The 16889-nt window shown below is 41.0% G+C and overlaps 1 protein-coding gene across 2 annotated transcripts in view; it reads left to right on the forward strand.

The window, feature by feature from the left end:
• The first annotated feature begins 843 nt into the window (after positions 1–843).
• ARHGAP10 (Rho GTPase activating protein 10) overlaps positions 844–16889 on the forward strand; it is a 317107-nt gene continuing 301061 nt past the window's right edge. For both annotated transcript variants that reach the window (XM_037830782.1, XM_037830783.1), the window contains exon 1: positions 844–1261. In XM_037830782.1, the coding sequence (XP_037686710.1) occupies positions 1108–1261 (154 nt within the window). In that variant the 5' untranslated portion in view covers positions 844–1107. The remainder of the gene's footprint in view (positions 1262–16889) is intronic.

Here is a 16889-nt window from a genome sequence, read left to right on the forward strand (position 1 = left end):
TTTTAGACGTGCGTTGACACAAATTTTCACTTGATTGTCGCCCTCATCTCGGTGAAAACCACAAATAACCTGACATTTGTATACCTACCTACTGGTGGTTATTTTTCAAATAATAAAGGTCGCCTCTACCTACCCAAGCAAATTTAATCTGTTGAACACAACAACAACAACAAAACTTGTCTGTGGTTTAGCCACTCACTCCTTTCTCCCAAATCTAGAGGCTTTAGTGTGGATACGCATCAGAGTGTAGTAGAATATGTTGGGTTACCCAAAAAATTTTCCATGCCCTTGAAAACTTTCAGTCTAAAACGGCGATTTGAGACACTGCTTACTTTAAATGGGGAACATGAGAGCCTCTCGCAGAGTAGTCTGTTCAGAGCTCCGGCTTTGTCCCAGGGTAAACGAGTCAATCATTCCCTTAGCACGTCAGACCGCCTCCGAGTTCTGTGGCTCGGCTCCTGAGATTAGAGACTGCTATTAAGACGCTCCTTCCTTTTCCCAGTCCATGAGTCACGCCGAAGAGGAAAGTCGAGGAAAAGGAGAGAAGCACGCGACACAGCGGCGGGTTACCGCGCGGGGCAGAAATGCTAGACCGAGGAAGCCTCGGAAGGAAGAGGAGGGGCCACTGCGCGTGGGGAAGAGAAGAAAGAGACGTCTGGGGGAGGGAAGGAAGGAGGGGTGGGGGAAGGACGGCGGAGGAAAAAGAAGGGGGCGAGCCCAGGCAGGGCCCGGGAAGCGCCCGGGGCGGGGTGCGAGCGGCGGGCGGGGCGGGACTGCCAGGCCGCCTCGCGCCTCGGGGAGGATCTGCGGCGCGGGGGCCGGGCGGGGCGGGGCTGCTGGCGCTGGAGGTTTGGCGGAGGTTGTCTAGATCCAGGCACCGTGGTTCTCGCTCGCCTCCCCAGTAGCTCCTCCGTCCCGCTGAGGCTTTGCTGCTCTGGGCATGTGTGCACCGCGTTCACCGCGCGCCCCGGGTTGCTAGCTTCTTTGGGGCTTTCTGCCTGCGCGCCCCGCACCTGGCCGCGGCCTCGGAGCCCGGCTCGCGCTAAGCGCGGGGCGCGCCTCGCTGGGTTGGTCGGCTCTGCGCGCCAGGCGCGATCCGCTGCAGTCATGGGGCTCCAGCCCTTGGAGTTCAGCGACTGCTACCTCGACAGTCCTTGGTTCAGGGAGAGGATCCGCGCCCACGAAGCGGAGCTCGAGCGCACTAACAAGTTCATCAAAGAACTCATCAAGGACGGGAAGAACCTCATCGCTGCAACTAAAAGTAAGAGGCGGCTTGAGGGGCTGGCGGGGGGACCCGGGCGCGGGCGGGTTACGGCGTGGCGAGGCCGGAGGAGGAGCCTCTCCCGGTGGGAGATCGACGGTCCCGGGCTTGGCGGCCGTGCCAGGCAGTGCTCGGGCCCTGCAATCGGAGGAACCGGAGATTCATTCCGGACCAGCCTGGGTCGCTCGGAACCCGGGAGGCCCTGGAGTCTTTCCACCCTCAGGCAGGCGGTGGTGAGTCCCTTCTGCCCCTCTGCGGCGGCGGGAGTGAGGAGCCCTGCCTGCGAGCGCGCTCCGTGAGCCGCGGCTCGGCCGCTGCGGAGCGCCCCTTTGTGCGGGTGTTCCGGCCGGACCGACCCAAGGCGCACACGGCTTAGAGTCAGGCTCTTATTGAACCCGAAAGCTGTTGACAGTCTCCTACAAATCAGAGGCATCAGCTTTGCTAGTTTTGTCTCGTGATATCTCAAAAGAACTTTCCTGGGGAAACTTGCTTGGAGTTGACTTCTTCATGAATCCCTTTAGCCGTACCGTTTCCGTCTCATTTTCTGATCTTTGTCGACGGTCTTGTCTCGAGCCATTTACTATGCCAAACCAGAAAGTCCACCTGGGCTTTGTGCTTCTTTCCGCACATTCTTTCCCTCCTCCTGAGCTGAGGAGAGTTCAAAGATCGGTGCTTGCAAGGATGAACGGAGAGCCTGCTCTGGCCACGGCGTGCACTGCCTGCAGATAGGGAATTCCACCCCTGTCAAGCTTTATACCTTCCTCCCCTGGTCTTTTCTGTCTTTTGGAAAGCTCGGAAGTGGCCACAGAAGAAATAGGAAAGATAGGGATAGTATTGTTAAGAGTCTTCTAGGAGGGAGATGGGCTGAAATTCGTGCTGAAACTCTTGAGTTGTTGATCCTGCTGGAAGGAGGGAGGAGTTAACTCCAGGGAAGAGCTGGGCAGCCTGAATGTCCTGGGGACCCTGTGGAGGCCTGTGTGTTCCCTCTTCTCCCTTATTAAAAGATCTTATTAAAAGATCTTATTAAAAGCTTCAGTGGCAGAGAGATTCCAAAAGGAGCCGAGAGGTCACTCTGGTGGGCACTCTTACGCACACTTTAGACAACCCTTTTTAGGTTCCAAAGAATTGGGGTAGCTGGTGGTGGATGCCTGAAACTATCAAACTACAACCCAGAACCCATGAATCTCGAAGATAGTTGTATAAAAATGTAGCTTATGAGGGGTGACAATGGGATTGGGAAAGCCATAAGGACCACACTCCACTTTGTCTAGTTTATGAATGGATGAGTAGAAAAATAGGGGAAGGAAACAAACAGACAAAGGTACCCAGTGTTCTTTTTTACTTCAATTGCTCTTTTTCACTCTAATTATTATTCTTGTTATTTTTGTGTGTGTGCTAATGAAGGTGTCAGGGATTGATTTGGGTGATGAATGTACAACTATGTAATGGTACTGTGAACAATCGAAAGTATGATTTGTTTTGTATGACTGCGTGGTATATGAATATATCTCAATAAAATGAAGATTAAAAAAAAAAAAAAAAAAGACATAATGCTGAGCAAAATAAGCCAGGCACAAAAAGAGAGATATTGTATGTTACCACTAATGTGAATTCTGTGAAAAATGTACAATGTTTTCTACTGTAGAATGTAGGGGACCTAGAGATACCAATTAGTGGAGGGGGAATGATAATCTAATAAGAACAGATAAACTATGGAGGGTAATCTCAATGTTATGGGAATGCTCAGGAATGATTATGGTTTGTAAACTTTCTTGGATATAGTAAGATCATGTTGGAAGCAATAGAGTTATTTTAGGTTTTTTTTTTTCTCTTATTCCTTTATTTTCTTAGGGGTTGTTAATTTTCTTGGGGTATGGTAGGAACATGTTGGAAGCAATGTAGTTATTTTAGATTATTTGTTTTTCTTACTCCTCTGTTTGGACATGGTTTGTTAATTTTCTTGGGGTATGGTAGGAACATATTGGAAGCAAAGTAGTTATTTTAGGTTATTTGTTTTCCTTAATCCATTGCTTTGTTTGAAATGTTGTGGGGTTTTTTTGGTTGTTGTTTGCTTGTTTGTTTTTAATTTTTTGATAAACAAAGTTAAAAAATTGAAAAAAAATCAGTAGAAAAATGGGAGTAAAAACTAAATGACAAATAGGGTGGGATGGGGGGATGGTTTGGGTATTCTCTTTTCGCTTTTATTTTTTATTCTTATTCTGATTCTTTCTGATGTAAGGAAAATGTTCAGAAATAGATTGTGGTGATGAACGCATAACTATATGATCATACTGTGAACAGTTGATTGTGTACCATGGATGACTGTATGGTTTGTGAATATATTTCAATAAAACTGAATTAAAAAAAAAAAAAAAAAAGTTGCCGAGAGGTCACTCTGGTGGGCACTCTTACGCACACTTTAGACAACCCTTTTTAGGTTCCAAAGAATTGGGGTAGCTGGTGGTGGATACCTGAAACTATCAAACTACAACTCAGAACCCATGAATCTTGAAGACAGTTGTATAAAAATGTAGCTTATGAGGGGTGACAATGGGATTGGGAAAGCCATAAGGACCACACTCCACTTTGTCTAGTTTATGGATGGATGAGTAGAAAAATAGGGGAAGGAAACAAACAGACAAAGGTACCCAGTGTTCTTTTTTACTTCAATTGCTGTTTTTCACTCTAATTATTATTCTTGTGATTTTTGTGTGTGTGCTAATGAAGGTGTCAGGGATTGATTTAGGTGATGAATGTACAACTATGTAATGGTACTGTAAACAATCGAAAGTACGATTTGTTTTGTATGACTGCGTGGTATGTGAATATATCTCAATAAAATGAAGATAAAAAAAAAAAAGATCTGCATACATATGTACAGCAGACAGGAGACCACAGTATTCAGCTTCACAAGTCTGTATTACTAGACCTTTATTGATTTCCATAGTTCCTCAATTCAGTGATTCCCAGCCTTGGGAGTTTGTGTGTCTACCCATTGTGTAGACGTCACCTCTGGGAAAAATACTTCATATCATTCCTCCCTCCCTCCCATTTGCATGAAGGAAAAGTTAAACATTCTGTCCCAGAAACCCAGCACAGTGCCTGGCCCAGTAAATGGTCATTTAATGAATGAGTTGAAATAAATTTTATTGGGAAGAATCTTGTGAACCTTCCCTATAATTTTGGAAACAAGTCACTCAACTTCCTGGATGATCTCCAAGGTTCCTTTTGGCCCTGTGACCTCTTTGCTGTTGCAAAATCAGGATAGGGAGTCACTTTGTTGGCAACATGTGACTAGTGGGCTTATTTGGTTGGTGAGTCTCCAGTCCCTTGGTATGGGGTATGTTTGTTGGGTGGGAAGAAGGGAGGGGCTGTAAATATGTAGGGATGGGCGTAGAAAGGAGGGTGGGGTGGAGAAGTGCACAGAGCGGGTGTGGGGTGAGGATGAGGGAGAGGACTTTTTCCTTCTGTAGTTTAGTGTTAACTGTTGTCACTCATGGAGGAGTATGCCTTCTCTCCTCCTTCTCTCTTACTGGCTGTAGCTGCTCCCTTTGGAGCTAGGCAGATGAGGAAGGAGGCTCTGGTGGGGAGAGAGATGGTAAAGCTGGATTGCCAGTGGTAGAAAGCTATTTATGTGATGGCATGCTTGCTCTTCTGCTAACAGGATGCATGCCACGTGTTTGCGCAGCAGCTAGTGCATCTGGGGGGACAGCTATGGGCCTTCTTTCCCAGAATGTAGACATGAATTTGTGCATTGATATCTTACTCTTTTTGATTTTTGTCCTTTACCATAAGAAACATAATTTGTAATTCTGTTTTTGAGTAATTGAAAAGTGTGTTTTTCTCATTGTGTTTAATTAACTCACACCCAGAATAAGATGACATGCCTTTGGCTGGTTGGGAAGATTCTGCTTTTGCCCAGCTTGCTCCATAAAGTTCCCTATCAAAAGCTAAGAACTTTAATTCTTCTTCACTGTTAGCACCTCGCTACATGATAGTTGGGCAGGTCACTTAATTCTTTTGCATTCTGTTTCTTCTGCCCTACTTCTTAGAGGCATTAATACTGTTCTGCAACATTTGGAAATTGCCTGTTTGGGTCATTTGAAATTGCAGTATAGGTCAGGTCTGTCCTATACCTAACCAGTTGAACCTTTCTATAACATCTGAGTGTCAGGGAAGTCAAGGCAGGAAATTAGGCAGAGCATATGCAGAGAGAATAACAATCAACTAGGTCAGATTGTTTGTATTTCCAGATGTTTTACGTTTTCATTTTGCAAAATTGGCATTTTATGCATTTTCAAAATTGTGTGTTTTAAATGATTCTTGCTTTTAATTGCCCTTTAAAAGTGCCTTGCATGCACTCAATAATTGTTGGATTTATAGATTTTTGTGTCTTGATGCTTTGAATATTCTATAAATATTTAAAGAAGTTGGAGGAGGTTCTGTACTACCGGAAGGCTTACTTCTGAGTTCAATTATTTAGCAACCAGCAAATATTTTGCACCTATGGTTTGTTAATTATTGAGATTGAGCTACAAAGAAGTAAAAACGTAGAAGCTCTTGTCCTAAATTGGTTCCCTGGTTGAATTCAGTTCAATCCAGGGAACATTTTTGAACTCCTGTTCTGTCTGCACTGTTTTAAATGCTAAGTGGTCTAAAATTCAGTGATAAGTATTTTAACTTTGCCAGGAACAAGAGTTTGTTTTAGGTTAGGGTGGAGAAAGTTTGCTGGATGTTTTGGAACTCAGTGGTGTTTTAAGGAAGGAATCGAACCTTGACAGATTGGAAACAGCTGAGAAGAAACCAGCATAGCACCAGTTTTTGTGGAAGAGGAGGACACCAGTTTGACTGGAATAGAGATTTCATCTTGTGGAGTAAAATGGGATGAATGGAAAGGTTGCTTTCAGATTATGGTGGGCCATAAAAGCGAGGTTGGGAATGTTGACTTTATCCTGAAGGTTTTCAGCAGAAGGGTGACATATGGGAAAGAGAAGGTTTAGAGACTGTGTGTGGGGTGAATTTGGAGGTGACTGTGAGGGTAGGGAGGAGAGAAGACTTGAGGGTCATTGACTGGTGTGGTGGATTTGGAGATTAGTTACTGAATTCAATGGATTCTTTGTTCAAAATGGCTTTTTAAGTCCTTTTACTTTCCTAGAATAATTAGTGTCCTTTTTCAATACAATTTATACTTTTGCCGGCCTTTCATGTGATGGCTACCTAGTTTCAGATGGTTATGATTCATACAATAATATAGCACATTTATCAGAAACACCGATAAGCCATATATGCTTCTCTTATAAATTTTATATTAGGTGTTCTTGAGAAAAATATACTCTATTCTAGAGGGAAGTATATATGTATATTTTAAAACAAATAGCATTTACATTTATTAAGCAATTACGTGGCTCTGTAAAATGCTTTTTCAGAAACACATCCTCTAGCATTGTGTGTGTGTCTGTCAGTGTGTGTCAAGCTGTATGTAAGAGACTTTGTTAGTGGAGGAGTCAGGACTTGAACTCCTCCTGTCTTCCTCGGGACAACATAAAAGTTCCCTTTTGCTCTCTGTGTTTCTGGTTTCAGAGAAATGGTTCTTATGGAAATTCCTCCTGGGGAAATTTTGCAAGTTGCCATTGTATTGAGACATGCAGAGATTTGGAAGGGGTAAAAGAATTTTACTTCTTTGTGAACGTAAGCCTTGTTGTCCTTATTTGTGAAACGGGATTGCTGCAGCAATGTTGAAGATTGAATATAATACTATAAAAGTGTTTTCAAAAGCACAAATGTCAAGTGGCTGTGAGGACTCCCCCTCACCTCCCCCCCCCGACAAAAATCCAGATTATTTTCAGGTGTCTGCATCCTTCTTCTAGTGAGTCAGGGGAAGGTGATTAGGGGAAATTCAAATTAGTCTCAGTCAGTGGTTCTCAATCCTCGCTGCCCTTTCGAATCACGTAGGGAGCTGCAAAAAAAGACATGCGCAAGCAGGTTTGAAAACCACAGAGCTCTCGCTCAGTTTATGGTAAACCCAGTTGCTGGTCTGCCAATAGGTTTGAGAACAAGGATGTATCTCGACTCCAACTAAGGAGACAGGATGGGAAGTCTGCTGGAGACTTCAGGAAAAGGTTTCCTTTCATCTAAGGAGACTCAAGAAGAGCTGGTACTGTTCGCCCGCTGTGCTGTCTGGTTGTGGTGCCTGGGACTTGCCACTGCCATCTTGGGATGGTGAGCAGAGCCAGCCTGAGAGAAAGGAGTGGAGGGCTGGCTGAATCGGAGTTCTTGATGCCATCCTGGGGACCATGGCTGATTCTGTGCCTGCAGCCCACCTCTGGATGGCTTGATAAATGATGTAAGCCAAATTGAGCAGGGTTTTCTCCTACTTAACACCTTAGTTTTGATGGGTTGGTTGAATTGTAAAATCTGATGCTGATGCTCTCATTAACTGGACTTTAGAGAGGTATAGATATTAACGTGCTTTTTGCAAAAGCCAAGAAATTACAGTGTAATTTCCTCCTGAGTGGAAATCACCACGAAATCACCACGGACACTGTACAGTTTGGGGCATCACCTGGGATAAATGTTAAACTCACAGTGGTTTACTGCACTAGGCCAATATCCAGCGTGAACATAGACTTGCTGTGAAATGATTACAGTCAGACCTCAGCCTTAAACGCTTTACTCACTGCAGGTGGTCTGGACTGTTTAGAGTGATTGCTATTTAGGGCTCTCTGCAGGCCAAGCTGCGTTTGCTTAGAATGTTTCACAGGCCAGTCAGTCCTCTTATGTTCTCAGAATCTTTCTGACACTTTGTCTTTTCCTTGTCCTGCGGTCAGCTAGGGGTCCTTTGACCACCTCCTTTTTGTTGGGTGGCTTGGGAGACCAGGAGGCGTCATCTGCTTTGGAGGAGGAAGCAGACTCAGAGAGAGAAGGGTATTTTGTGTTTAATCTTTAAATTAGCTGATGAGACAGTGATGTATAGAAGATTAAAAGCATAGAATCAGGTACTCTTCTTTCTGGTTCCACATCTAGCTCAGGCGACTACTAGCAATGGAACCTTGGTCAAGTTACTTAGCCTCTCTGTATCTATGCTCTCATATATAAAACAGAGATTGTAACAGTACCTATCATTTAAGATTGCCAGTTGGATTAATTGTGTTAATGCATGTAGAGTGCTTGGAATAAACTCTCAAGGTTAATAATTATGATGGTGTAATATCTAAATTGCAGGTATAGATTTCTAATGTCAGGGCCATTTTCTTCCCTGGAAAATGACTGCTCTGACCCCTGGACCAGTTATCTAATCTTTTTAACTACCCCCACCCCGAGTATATTTGTCTGCATCATCATCAGTGACCAAGAAGATGGACAAAATTGTCGAACTCTGGAAAGGCTTCCAAATTTTGAATGCAGTTCAGGACACTGGAAAGTCTTGAAAGGAGTTGGAAATCAGAACTCAGTGGTATCTTGGGAAGATATTTTCCAGAATTTATTTGTTTCAGAGATGTGAAGAAGCAGAAGGTGTTAGGGAGGCTGTTGTAAATCTGGCAAGCTATTTCCAGCTGAGGTTCAGGCAGCAAGCCTCTCATTCAGGGGACTGGCAAGAAAGAGTCGAACACAAACAATGAACCCTAATGTAAACCAGGGACTATAGTTAATAGTACAATTATAATCTTTTATCCTTTATAACAAAGGTATCACACTAATGCAAAGTGTTAATAATGAGGGCGGTGTAGGGGGAACTTTGTATTTTCTGCACTATTCTACAACTTTTTTTTTTTTTAAAGCAGTTTTATTGAGATATTCACATACCATACAGTCCATCCAATGTGGCCATTCAGTGGCTTTTGTATAGTCACAAAGTTGTGCATTCATTACCACAATCAATTTTTGAACATTTTCATTACTCCAAAAAGAAAAACTCTAAACCCCTTAGCAGTCACCTCTCAATCCTTCTAACCTTCCCCAGCCCTACATATCTACTGATCTAATTCTGTCTCTCTAAATTTGTTTAAAATTATACTGTATATAAATTTAATCATATAATATATTGTACTTTGTATCTGGTTTCTTTCACTTAGCATATTTTTTTTAACTTTTGTTATTTTTTTAATAGTTTTATTGAGATATATTCACATACCCTAGTCATCCACAGTGTACAACCAACTATTCATATCACCATCATATATTAGTGCATTCATCACCAGAATCAACTTTTGAACATTTTCCTTACTCCAAAAAAAAAAAAAAAAAAAAAGTTAAAAGGAACAACCAAAACATTCATCCCTTTCATCCCACCTTTTTTTCCATTTAGTTTTTGTCTCCATTTTTCTACTCATCTGTCCATACTCTGGACACAGGGAGTGTGAGTCACAAGGTTTTCACAATCACGCAGTCACACTGTAAACTACATAGTTAGGCAGTTGTCTTCAAGAATCAAGGCTACTGGGTTACAGTTTGACAGTTTCAGGTATTTCCTTCTAGCTACTCCAATACACTAAAAACTAAAGAGGGATATATAGATAGTGCATAAGAATAACCTCCAGAGTGACCTCTCAACTCGTTTGAAATCTCTCAGCCACTGATATTTTACTTTGTTTCATTTCGCTTCCCCCTTGTGATCAAGATTTTCTCAATCCCAAGATGCTGGGTCCAGGCTCATCCCCTGGAGCCATGCCCCACCGGGGCAGGAGGGGAAGGCAGTGAGTTCACCTGCCGAGTGGGTTTAGAGAGAGATGAGCCACATCTGAGCAACAAAGAGGTTCTCTGGGGGAGACTCTTAGGCGTAATTATAAGTAGGCTCAGTCTCTCCTTTGCAGCAGCAAGCTTCACAGGGACGTGCCCCAAGATTGAGGGCCTATACAACTTCTCTTAGAAAAATAAGGGAAGATAACAGAGAAAGCTCTGCTCAAGGTGGTACTGAGATGACAACATACTTAAAAATTGCAGTGATACTTTTTGAAGAAAGTCCAGCATTTAAAATGTTTGAAACACTAGCAAGTTAATGGGCAATGCTTGTATTTGCTATGGGAAATTCACAATAAGAAAAAGAAAACAGTGAAAGAGACATACCTAAGAGCTATTATGTAATCCTAATTCTCTATGAAAGAATCCTCAAAGGTCCCTGGACAAATTCCCAAAGAAGCTGTTTTGAATTCTCCGACTCCAATAGTTATCACCTTCTGATTTTGTTCTTTGCATTGCAGAAGAGGCAGGAATTATGAAAGAAACTCAAATACTGTGTAGTCTCCTAGGTTACCAGAAAGCCTGCTTTAAGTGATTGTTGACTGTGTAGCAATGAATAGGTAAATTGTTTATGTTTGCCCACAGTAAATAAAACATGGTGTCTTTTATCAGTTCCATGAAAGTCCATGTAAGAAACTTAACTGTTAAAATGTTTTGTGGGATTCAGTATTGTCTTGTGTTGCCATTGACTTTTTACATCTTGTTGAAAGAAAACATGTCTCATCAACTTGGCTTTATTTCAGAATTCGTAGGAGAGGATTTAGAAATTTTTAGATTATAATTCTGATTGAGGGTGTCTTGGATGTTTTACTAAGTTACTTGTAACAGAATTACATAACAGAGGCATATAGGCAATTATAAATTATGTTTGAAAAATGTTTTTTGTTATTTAAAATGTGTATAATTAATTTTACTAGCATTTATCAGTGTTAAGCAATAAAATTTATCAATTTTAGGCATTTACAATTTGCATTATTTTGTGCTGATTCAGCACAGATGTTGTTTAAAGTTAAGAATTACTTTATGGGATGTATTATTATTTACACCATTTTGCAGATTAGGAAACTGAATTTAGAGAGGTTACTAGCTTGCCCAAATCACATAATTTGTCATAGCTGGACTGTGAACCTGGGTTTGTCTGACTCCAAAACCCTTAATCACAATATTACACTATCTCCCTAAATGGGTGTAACCACAAGTCTTCTGCTGGGGAAGTTATGATAAATCTTGTTATCTGGAATGTCTGTTTATTTGATGATCTAGTTAGGAGAATATTCTTATCTCAGCATAATGACCATGATTTAAAATTTGATGAATTTTAAGGCCCCTGTGATCATTATTGCAAGTAAAACTGACTGGTAATTTGTTTATAAATGTAGACATCCAGAGACTGGGTTGATTTAGGATCTATTGCTATGTAAAGATCTCTACTCAAAAAAAAAAAAAACCAAACCAAAAAAACACAAAAACTATTTCCTCCTCTTCCCAGTCTCAATCTCTTAGTTTCTTGTTGCTCTTTAAATCTCCACCTTTCCCTCTCCATTATGCCTTCCTTCCCTCCCTATTCTTTGTCCCACTCTTTACTAGAGAAAAATTTTTCTTTGTTACCGTCTTTTTGTATTCAGGTTTTTTCCTTTAAAAAATTTGAGATATTTTAGACATTTAATCTCATAAACATCTATGGTCTTGCCTCTTGCTTGAGAAGTAAATATTCCTTGTATACTTCTCCCCAGTAGCAACCCCCTCCTTCTCCCTAAGAGGTAGCAGCTGCCTAAAATCTGCTGTTTATTATTTCCAGGCATCTCAATATATAGGCACACATCCCTAAATAATGTATGCTTTGCATGTTTTTAGACTTTAAATAATGGTTTCATACTATATTCTTCAACTTCTTTTTTCCCTTTGGCAATATATTTGTGAATGTCATCCATATAGATCTTTCATTTAGTTCAGCCTTCCTTTTCCCACAAGTGACATTCAAAAAAACTTGCTAATTGTTATATAATGTATCTTATATCCATGCATTTTTTTGTGAAACAAATATATTTAGAGAATTTATTCAGTATGAAAGCCTTATTGTAATTAGATTTATAAACTTTTGAAACACTAGCTTTAATTAAAAACAATAAATAATGAATCCATGAATCTTGAAGACATTTAATAATTTTTCTTTTCAATATTTTATGTTAGCTCGGTGTGGAGAATCAGAGAAAGCCAGTTTAAATTTCAGGATTATGAGAATAACTTATCTGATTCAATAAAAAAAAATTTGCTTTTGCTTTATTGAAATTAGACTTCTAATGTTAGAATTTCAAGGGAAGTATGTTCATGTTCATAAACATAGTGCACATGAATTTTGGTAACTGCCAATCCAGTTAGGTCAGATGCATGCGATTTTTAGGCAGGGGTTGGTTGGTATCTTGTGGTAAGCCTCAAAACAAACAGGAGCCACAGCCTGCTTTATTTCATGATCCTAATATGGGAATATAGTTTACAGATCTGGCCAAGGGAGTGCTTTTGTGTTGATAAAGCCCTGACATCTTTAAACGCATGCATGCGCATGCACCTGCTTGCACACACGCAGAAAAAACCCCTGACACTTTACATTCTAGAGGTGAGCATCTCTTTGAATGCCGAGATGGGCTGGAATCACACCCCATGTTGATGTGACCTCTGCTAGGCCTGACTCCCTGGTCGAACCAGAATTTCTGCCCTGTGTTTCCTGAGGAAGATGTTAATCCTGTGCCACTTAATATTTCAGTGGTGAGTGTGATTTCTCCTTCCTTGCTGACCTGTTCACCCACAGGCACTGTCTGTCCTGGGGTGCTAAGGCATGCGTTCCATTGCCATCTGCTTGCAAGTCATGGTGAGCTGTGTGCTGGAGGAAATCAGTTTGGCCGGGCCGTGTCATCTTTGGTCTGGCTACATGGCATTTAATACTCTCTTAAAAAACAAAAAAAAAAAAAAAAAAAAAAAAGAGGGGGGGAGCTTTTCTCTCTGACTATAAAATTGACTCCACCACTTATTAGTTGTATAACTATGGGCTACTTAACCCCTTGGTGCTCAAGTTTTTAAATTAGTAAAATGGAGCTAGTGAGAACTCTCTACATCATGGGGTGGTGTTAGTAAATCCTCACATTACATATTAAAAGATCTTAGAACCCTGCTTGGACCATGGTAAGTGATTATTGTTGTTGTTATTACTAAAAGGGATCCCAGGTTCCTTTGGTTGAACTTGAGCACAGTTGCAGCTTTACCAATAGTGACAGTAGAAATGACACATTATCTTTTCTGTCTTTTAAGCTAACAGTATTTTGAAGCACAGTGTTGAAATAGGCCTTTCATTTATTAAATAGGAGAAACCATCTGTGATAGTGTGTTGAAATACAGCATATTTCTACAGCTCTTTGCTTGAAAGTTTTGGGGACAAAGCCAAAAGCAGAAGGGTGTGGAGTGTCATTGAAATGTCATTACTTTTATTTGAGAATCTGGCAGATAGTCCTTCTGTCACTCTGACAGACAGTGTTGTTTTCCTTTTGTGAAATGCAAGTCAGAGGCAGCATAGCAAAGTCATTAAAGATCATGAGTGAAGTCAGACTGACTCACTATGTGACCTTGGGCAAATTAACTTCTCCATGCCTCAGTCTCCTTTTCTGTAAAATGTGGGTAATAGTTTTATTCCTGAAGAGGTGGCTATGATTAAATTGGTTATTTATAGAGTATTTAGAAAAGTGCCTGGACCATACTGGGCCATATATGTGTTTGGTAAGTATAGAAAAAAACCTCAAATCTGTTCAGTCATTACTGTAATAACTTCACTTACGACAAAGGGGGAACTGTGTCAGCCCAAGTCATTGAACTCCACCTATTGTGGGCTAGTTGCTGGAGATTAATAGTGAAAAGAGACCCGCCCAGAGAGAGAATGTGGAGTTGGAAGGTAAAGTGGTTTAGGGCAAACCCCGAGGAACATCACCTTTTAAGGAATGTATAGAATAGCTTGAGAAGGAGACTTGAGAGGGAATAGCCATTGAGAGAGAGAAAGATAGACAGACACACACACACACCAGAGAGAAGATGATAGAGGACACACACACACACACACATACACACACACACCAGAGAAAGTGGGAGAGAGATGAAAGAAAGAGGGACACACACACACACACACACATACACACACACACATGATTGACAGGGGTGGGGGGAAGGGGATGGTGCCAAAGAGAGAAAGAGGACAGAGAGAGTGATTGAAAACCAGGAGAGGGTCATAGAAGGTAAGGAGAAAGAGTGTTTCAGAAAGTTGGAGTAGACAAGTGTCATGCTATGCAGAGAGGTCAAGTGACTTTCATTAGCAAGATAGTATCATTGATAATAGTGGGGGGGAGAGGTTTTAAGTGGCACGGCCTGGGGGAACCCCCATTGCAATCAGTGGAGAAGAGACTGGGAATAAAAGAAATGAGTTGGTGGTAGAGGCAGGTCTTCCAAATTATTTGGTTAATAGGAGAGATTTGAACATGCCGCTCTAAGTATCCAACAGAGCAGGAGAGTGAAGATTCATGGTACAAAGTGCTTACTAATATAGATGGAGATGGATCCAGATTTCAGGTGGAGAGACACAACCTTCATTTATTTAAAGGGAAGGAGTGGAAATGATGGTTGCACACACAGCTAAATTTGTATGGATTTGTGGCAGGACATTGAGGAAATTATCAACTAATGGATTTATTTTTCTCTGTAAGGTATGAGGCAAGACGACACTTTTCAGTAATTAATTCTGTTTTAATCCTTCTCTCTACATTCTTTTTCTGATTAATGAATATATGACTTCATGCTGGTTTCATTTTGCTGTTTACAGTGAAGAAAATGCCTCTGGCAACATCTGGGAAGCTCTAGGACTTCAGTTTCCTGCCTTTTTTTCCCTTGAGAAGAGGAGGAATAGAATTTATAAAATAAAAATTGTAATAGTCTATGATCTAAAAATAGCTTTTCCTCCTCTTTTCTCAGTAACTGCTTAGGTTCTAACTAGTCTAAGAAACAGTTTCTAAAAGAAAGAAATGCTTTCTTTGAAAAAAAAATGGATTACTGTAATTCTTCAAATACAATGGCGATTAACTCTTCTTTTCCTTCTGTGCCGTGCTGCACTGACTGTCCTGGAGCTGGTCACCCAGCATGCCTTCCGAAATTGAAACGGGAGACTTTCAGGTTCTTTGAAGGGAGGGATTCTTAGACTTCAGTGGAGAATTTCATTGCTGATGTCCCTAAAGCAAGAGTTGGTGATCCATTTTTCTGGGAGGCATTTGGAAGGATGAAATTTAGAATTAATCTGAAACTTTTTTTTTTTTTAGATTGTTTGAAAATCTTTTTTAATAAACATACTTTATATCCTCATACATTTCCTCTAGTTGCAAGTGAGAGAAACCCTACTAAAACTAGTTGAAGCAAAGAAGGGAATTTTGGGGCTCATTGGGTGAGGTCTATGGAGTGGGGTTTGCTTTATATACACCCGAGGCCCAGGACTCAATGTTTTCAGATCTCTCTCTGCATATCCAGCATTTTCCTCAGTTGGCTTCACTTTCAGATTGGCACTCTTTGCATGGTAGCTGTAGCTTCATTTTACATTTTACTTCTTACTCTGTGAATCTGGAAGAACAGTGCCTTCCTTTCCCCTAGAGCATTGGTTTTCAAATGAGCAGTTTTTGTCCCCCAGGCGACACTTGGCACTGTCTGGAGGCATTACTGATTGTTACAAAATTTGTCATCTTAGCCATTTTAAGTGTACAATTCAGTTCCTTTAATTACATTCACCATGTTGTGCTACCGTCAACACCATCCAGTATCCAAGCCTTTTCGTTACCCTAAACAGAAATTCTGTACCCATGAAGCAATAACTCCATCCTCCCCTTCCCACCAGCCCTTGGTACCCTCCAATCTAACTATCTGTGGCTATGAATTTGCTTGTTCTGGATATAAGTAGAATACTTTTGTTGTCAGGACAACAGGCATAACTAGGACTGTCCTGAGGGAACTCGTATGTGTGGTTGTCTCATCTAAGTGCCCATCAGCCCTGGGTTGCTTGCCCAGCCTAGACCAGTCACCATGACCTCGTGGGTAGATGGTACACTTTGGGCAGCTTGGGTCATGCAGCAAGTGAGTATCTGCCTGGACAGGACACCAACACTCAAAGGAATATGTAGAAAATAGAAACAAAAAAAGTCAGTGGTGGAAAACTTGCATTTTTTGTAAGTGACTTTACTAGACCTCTTTTGGTTTGGGCCTAGGGGCGGGCTGTGGGTAGCAAACAAAAGAGGACTATATGAAGCTACCAAGTAAAAAAAAGTATGTCTTCTATATTTCCCTGTTGAATGACTAGTTAATTTTAACCAGAAGAGAGGTGAGAGGGGTGAAGATGAGAGGGGAATGAAGATTCTGGTGTGTGCAACTTGCTCGGATACAAGGTCAAGGTTTTTGATAGAATGAGGTGGTTAGTATCTGTATCTATAGTATTTAACCAATGAAGTGTGGAGCAGCCGTGATTCTTTTTTTGACAGTGTGGGGAAAAACTTATGTTGAAATAGTTTATAACATTTTAACTTCTTATTGTTAAATGAAATATTTTAAAAATTTGAATAGTGATTTACTGACTTAATTTAAATGTTGACACTGACAATGCTCCCATTTATTTTTGGAGAATCAAAGAATTGTTAAGAAAAACAGATATTTTTGAGTATAATTCATCCAGCAGAGTGGATTGAGTAATCTTACGTTCTTTTTCCTTCTGAACAGAACTTTTCTTGAACAGAAATTTGAATGGATTTTTGCTGATTTTATGTATTCCTGGCTTAATTTTAATTTTAAAATCAATTGTGAAATTTTGTGAGCATTTAGAAAAGTT

Source organism: Choloepus didactylus, chromosome 3 (assembly GCF_015220235.1).
Source record: "Choloepus didactylus isolate mChoDid1 chromosome 3, mChoDid1.pri, whole genome shotgun sequence".
In the NCBI taxonomy this organism is placed as follows: Eukaryota; Metazoa; Chordata; class Mammalia; order Pilosa; family Megalonychidae; genus Choloepus; species Choloepus didactylus.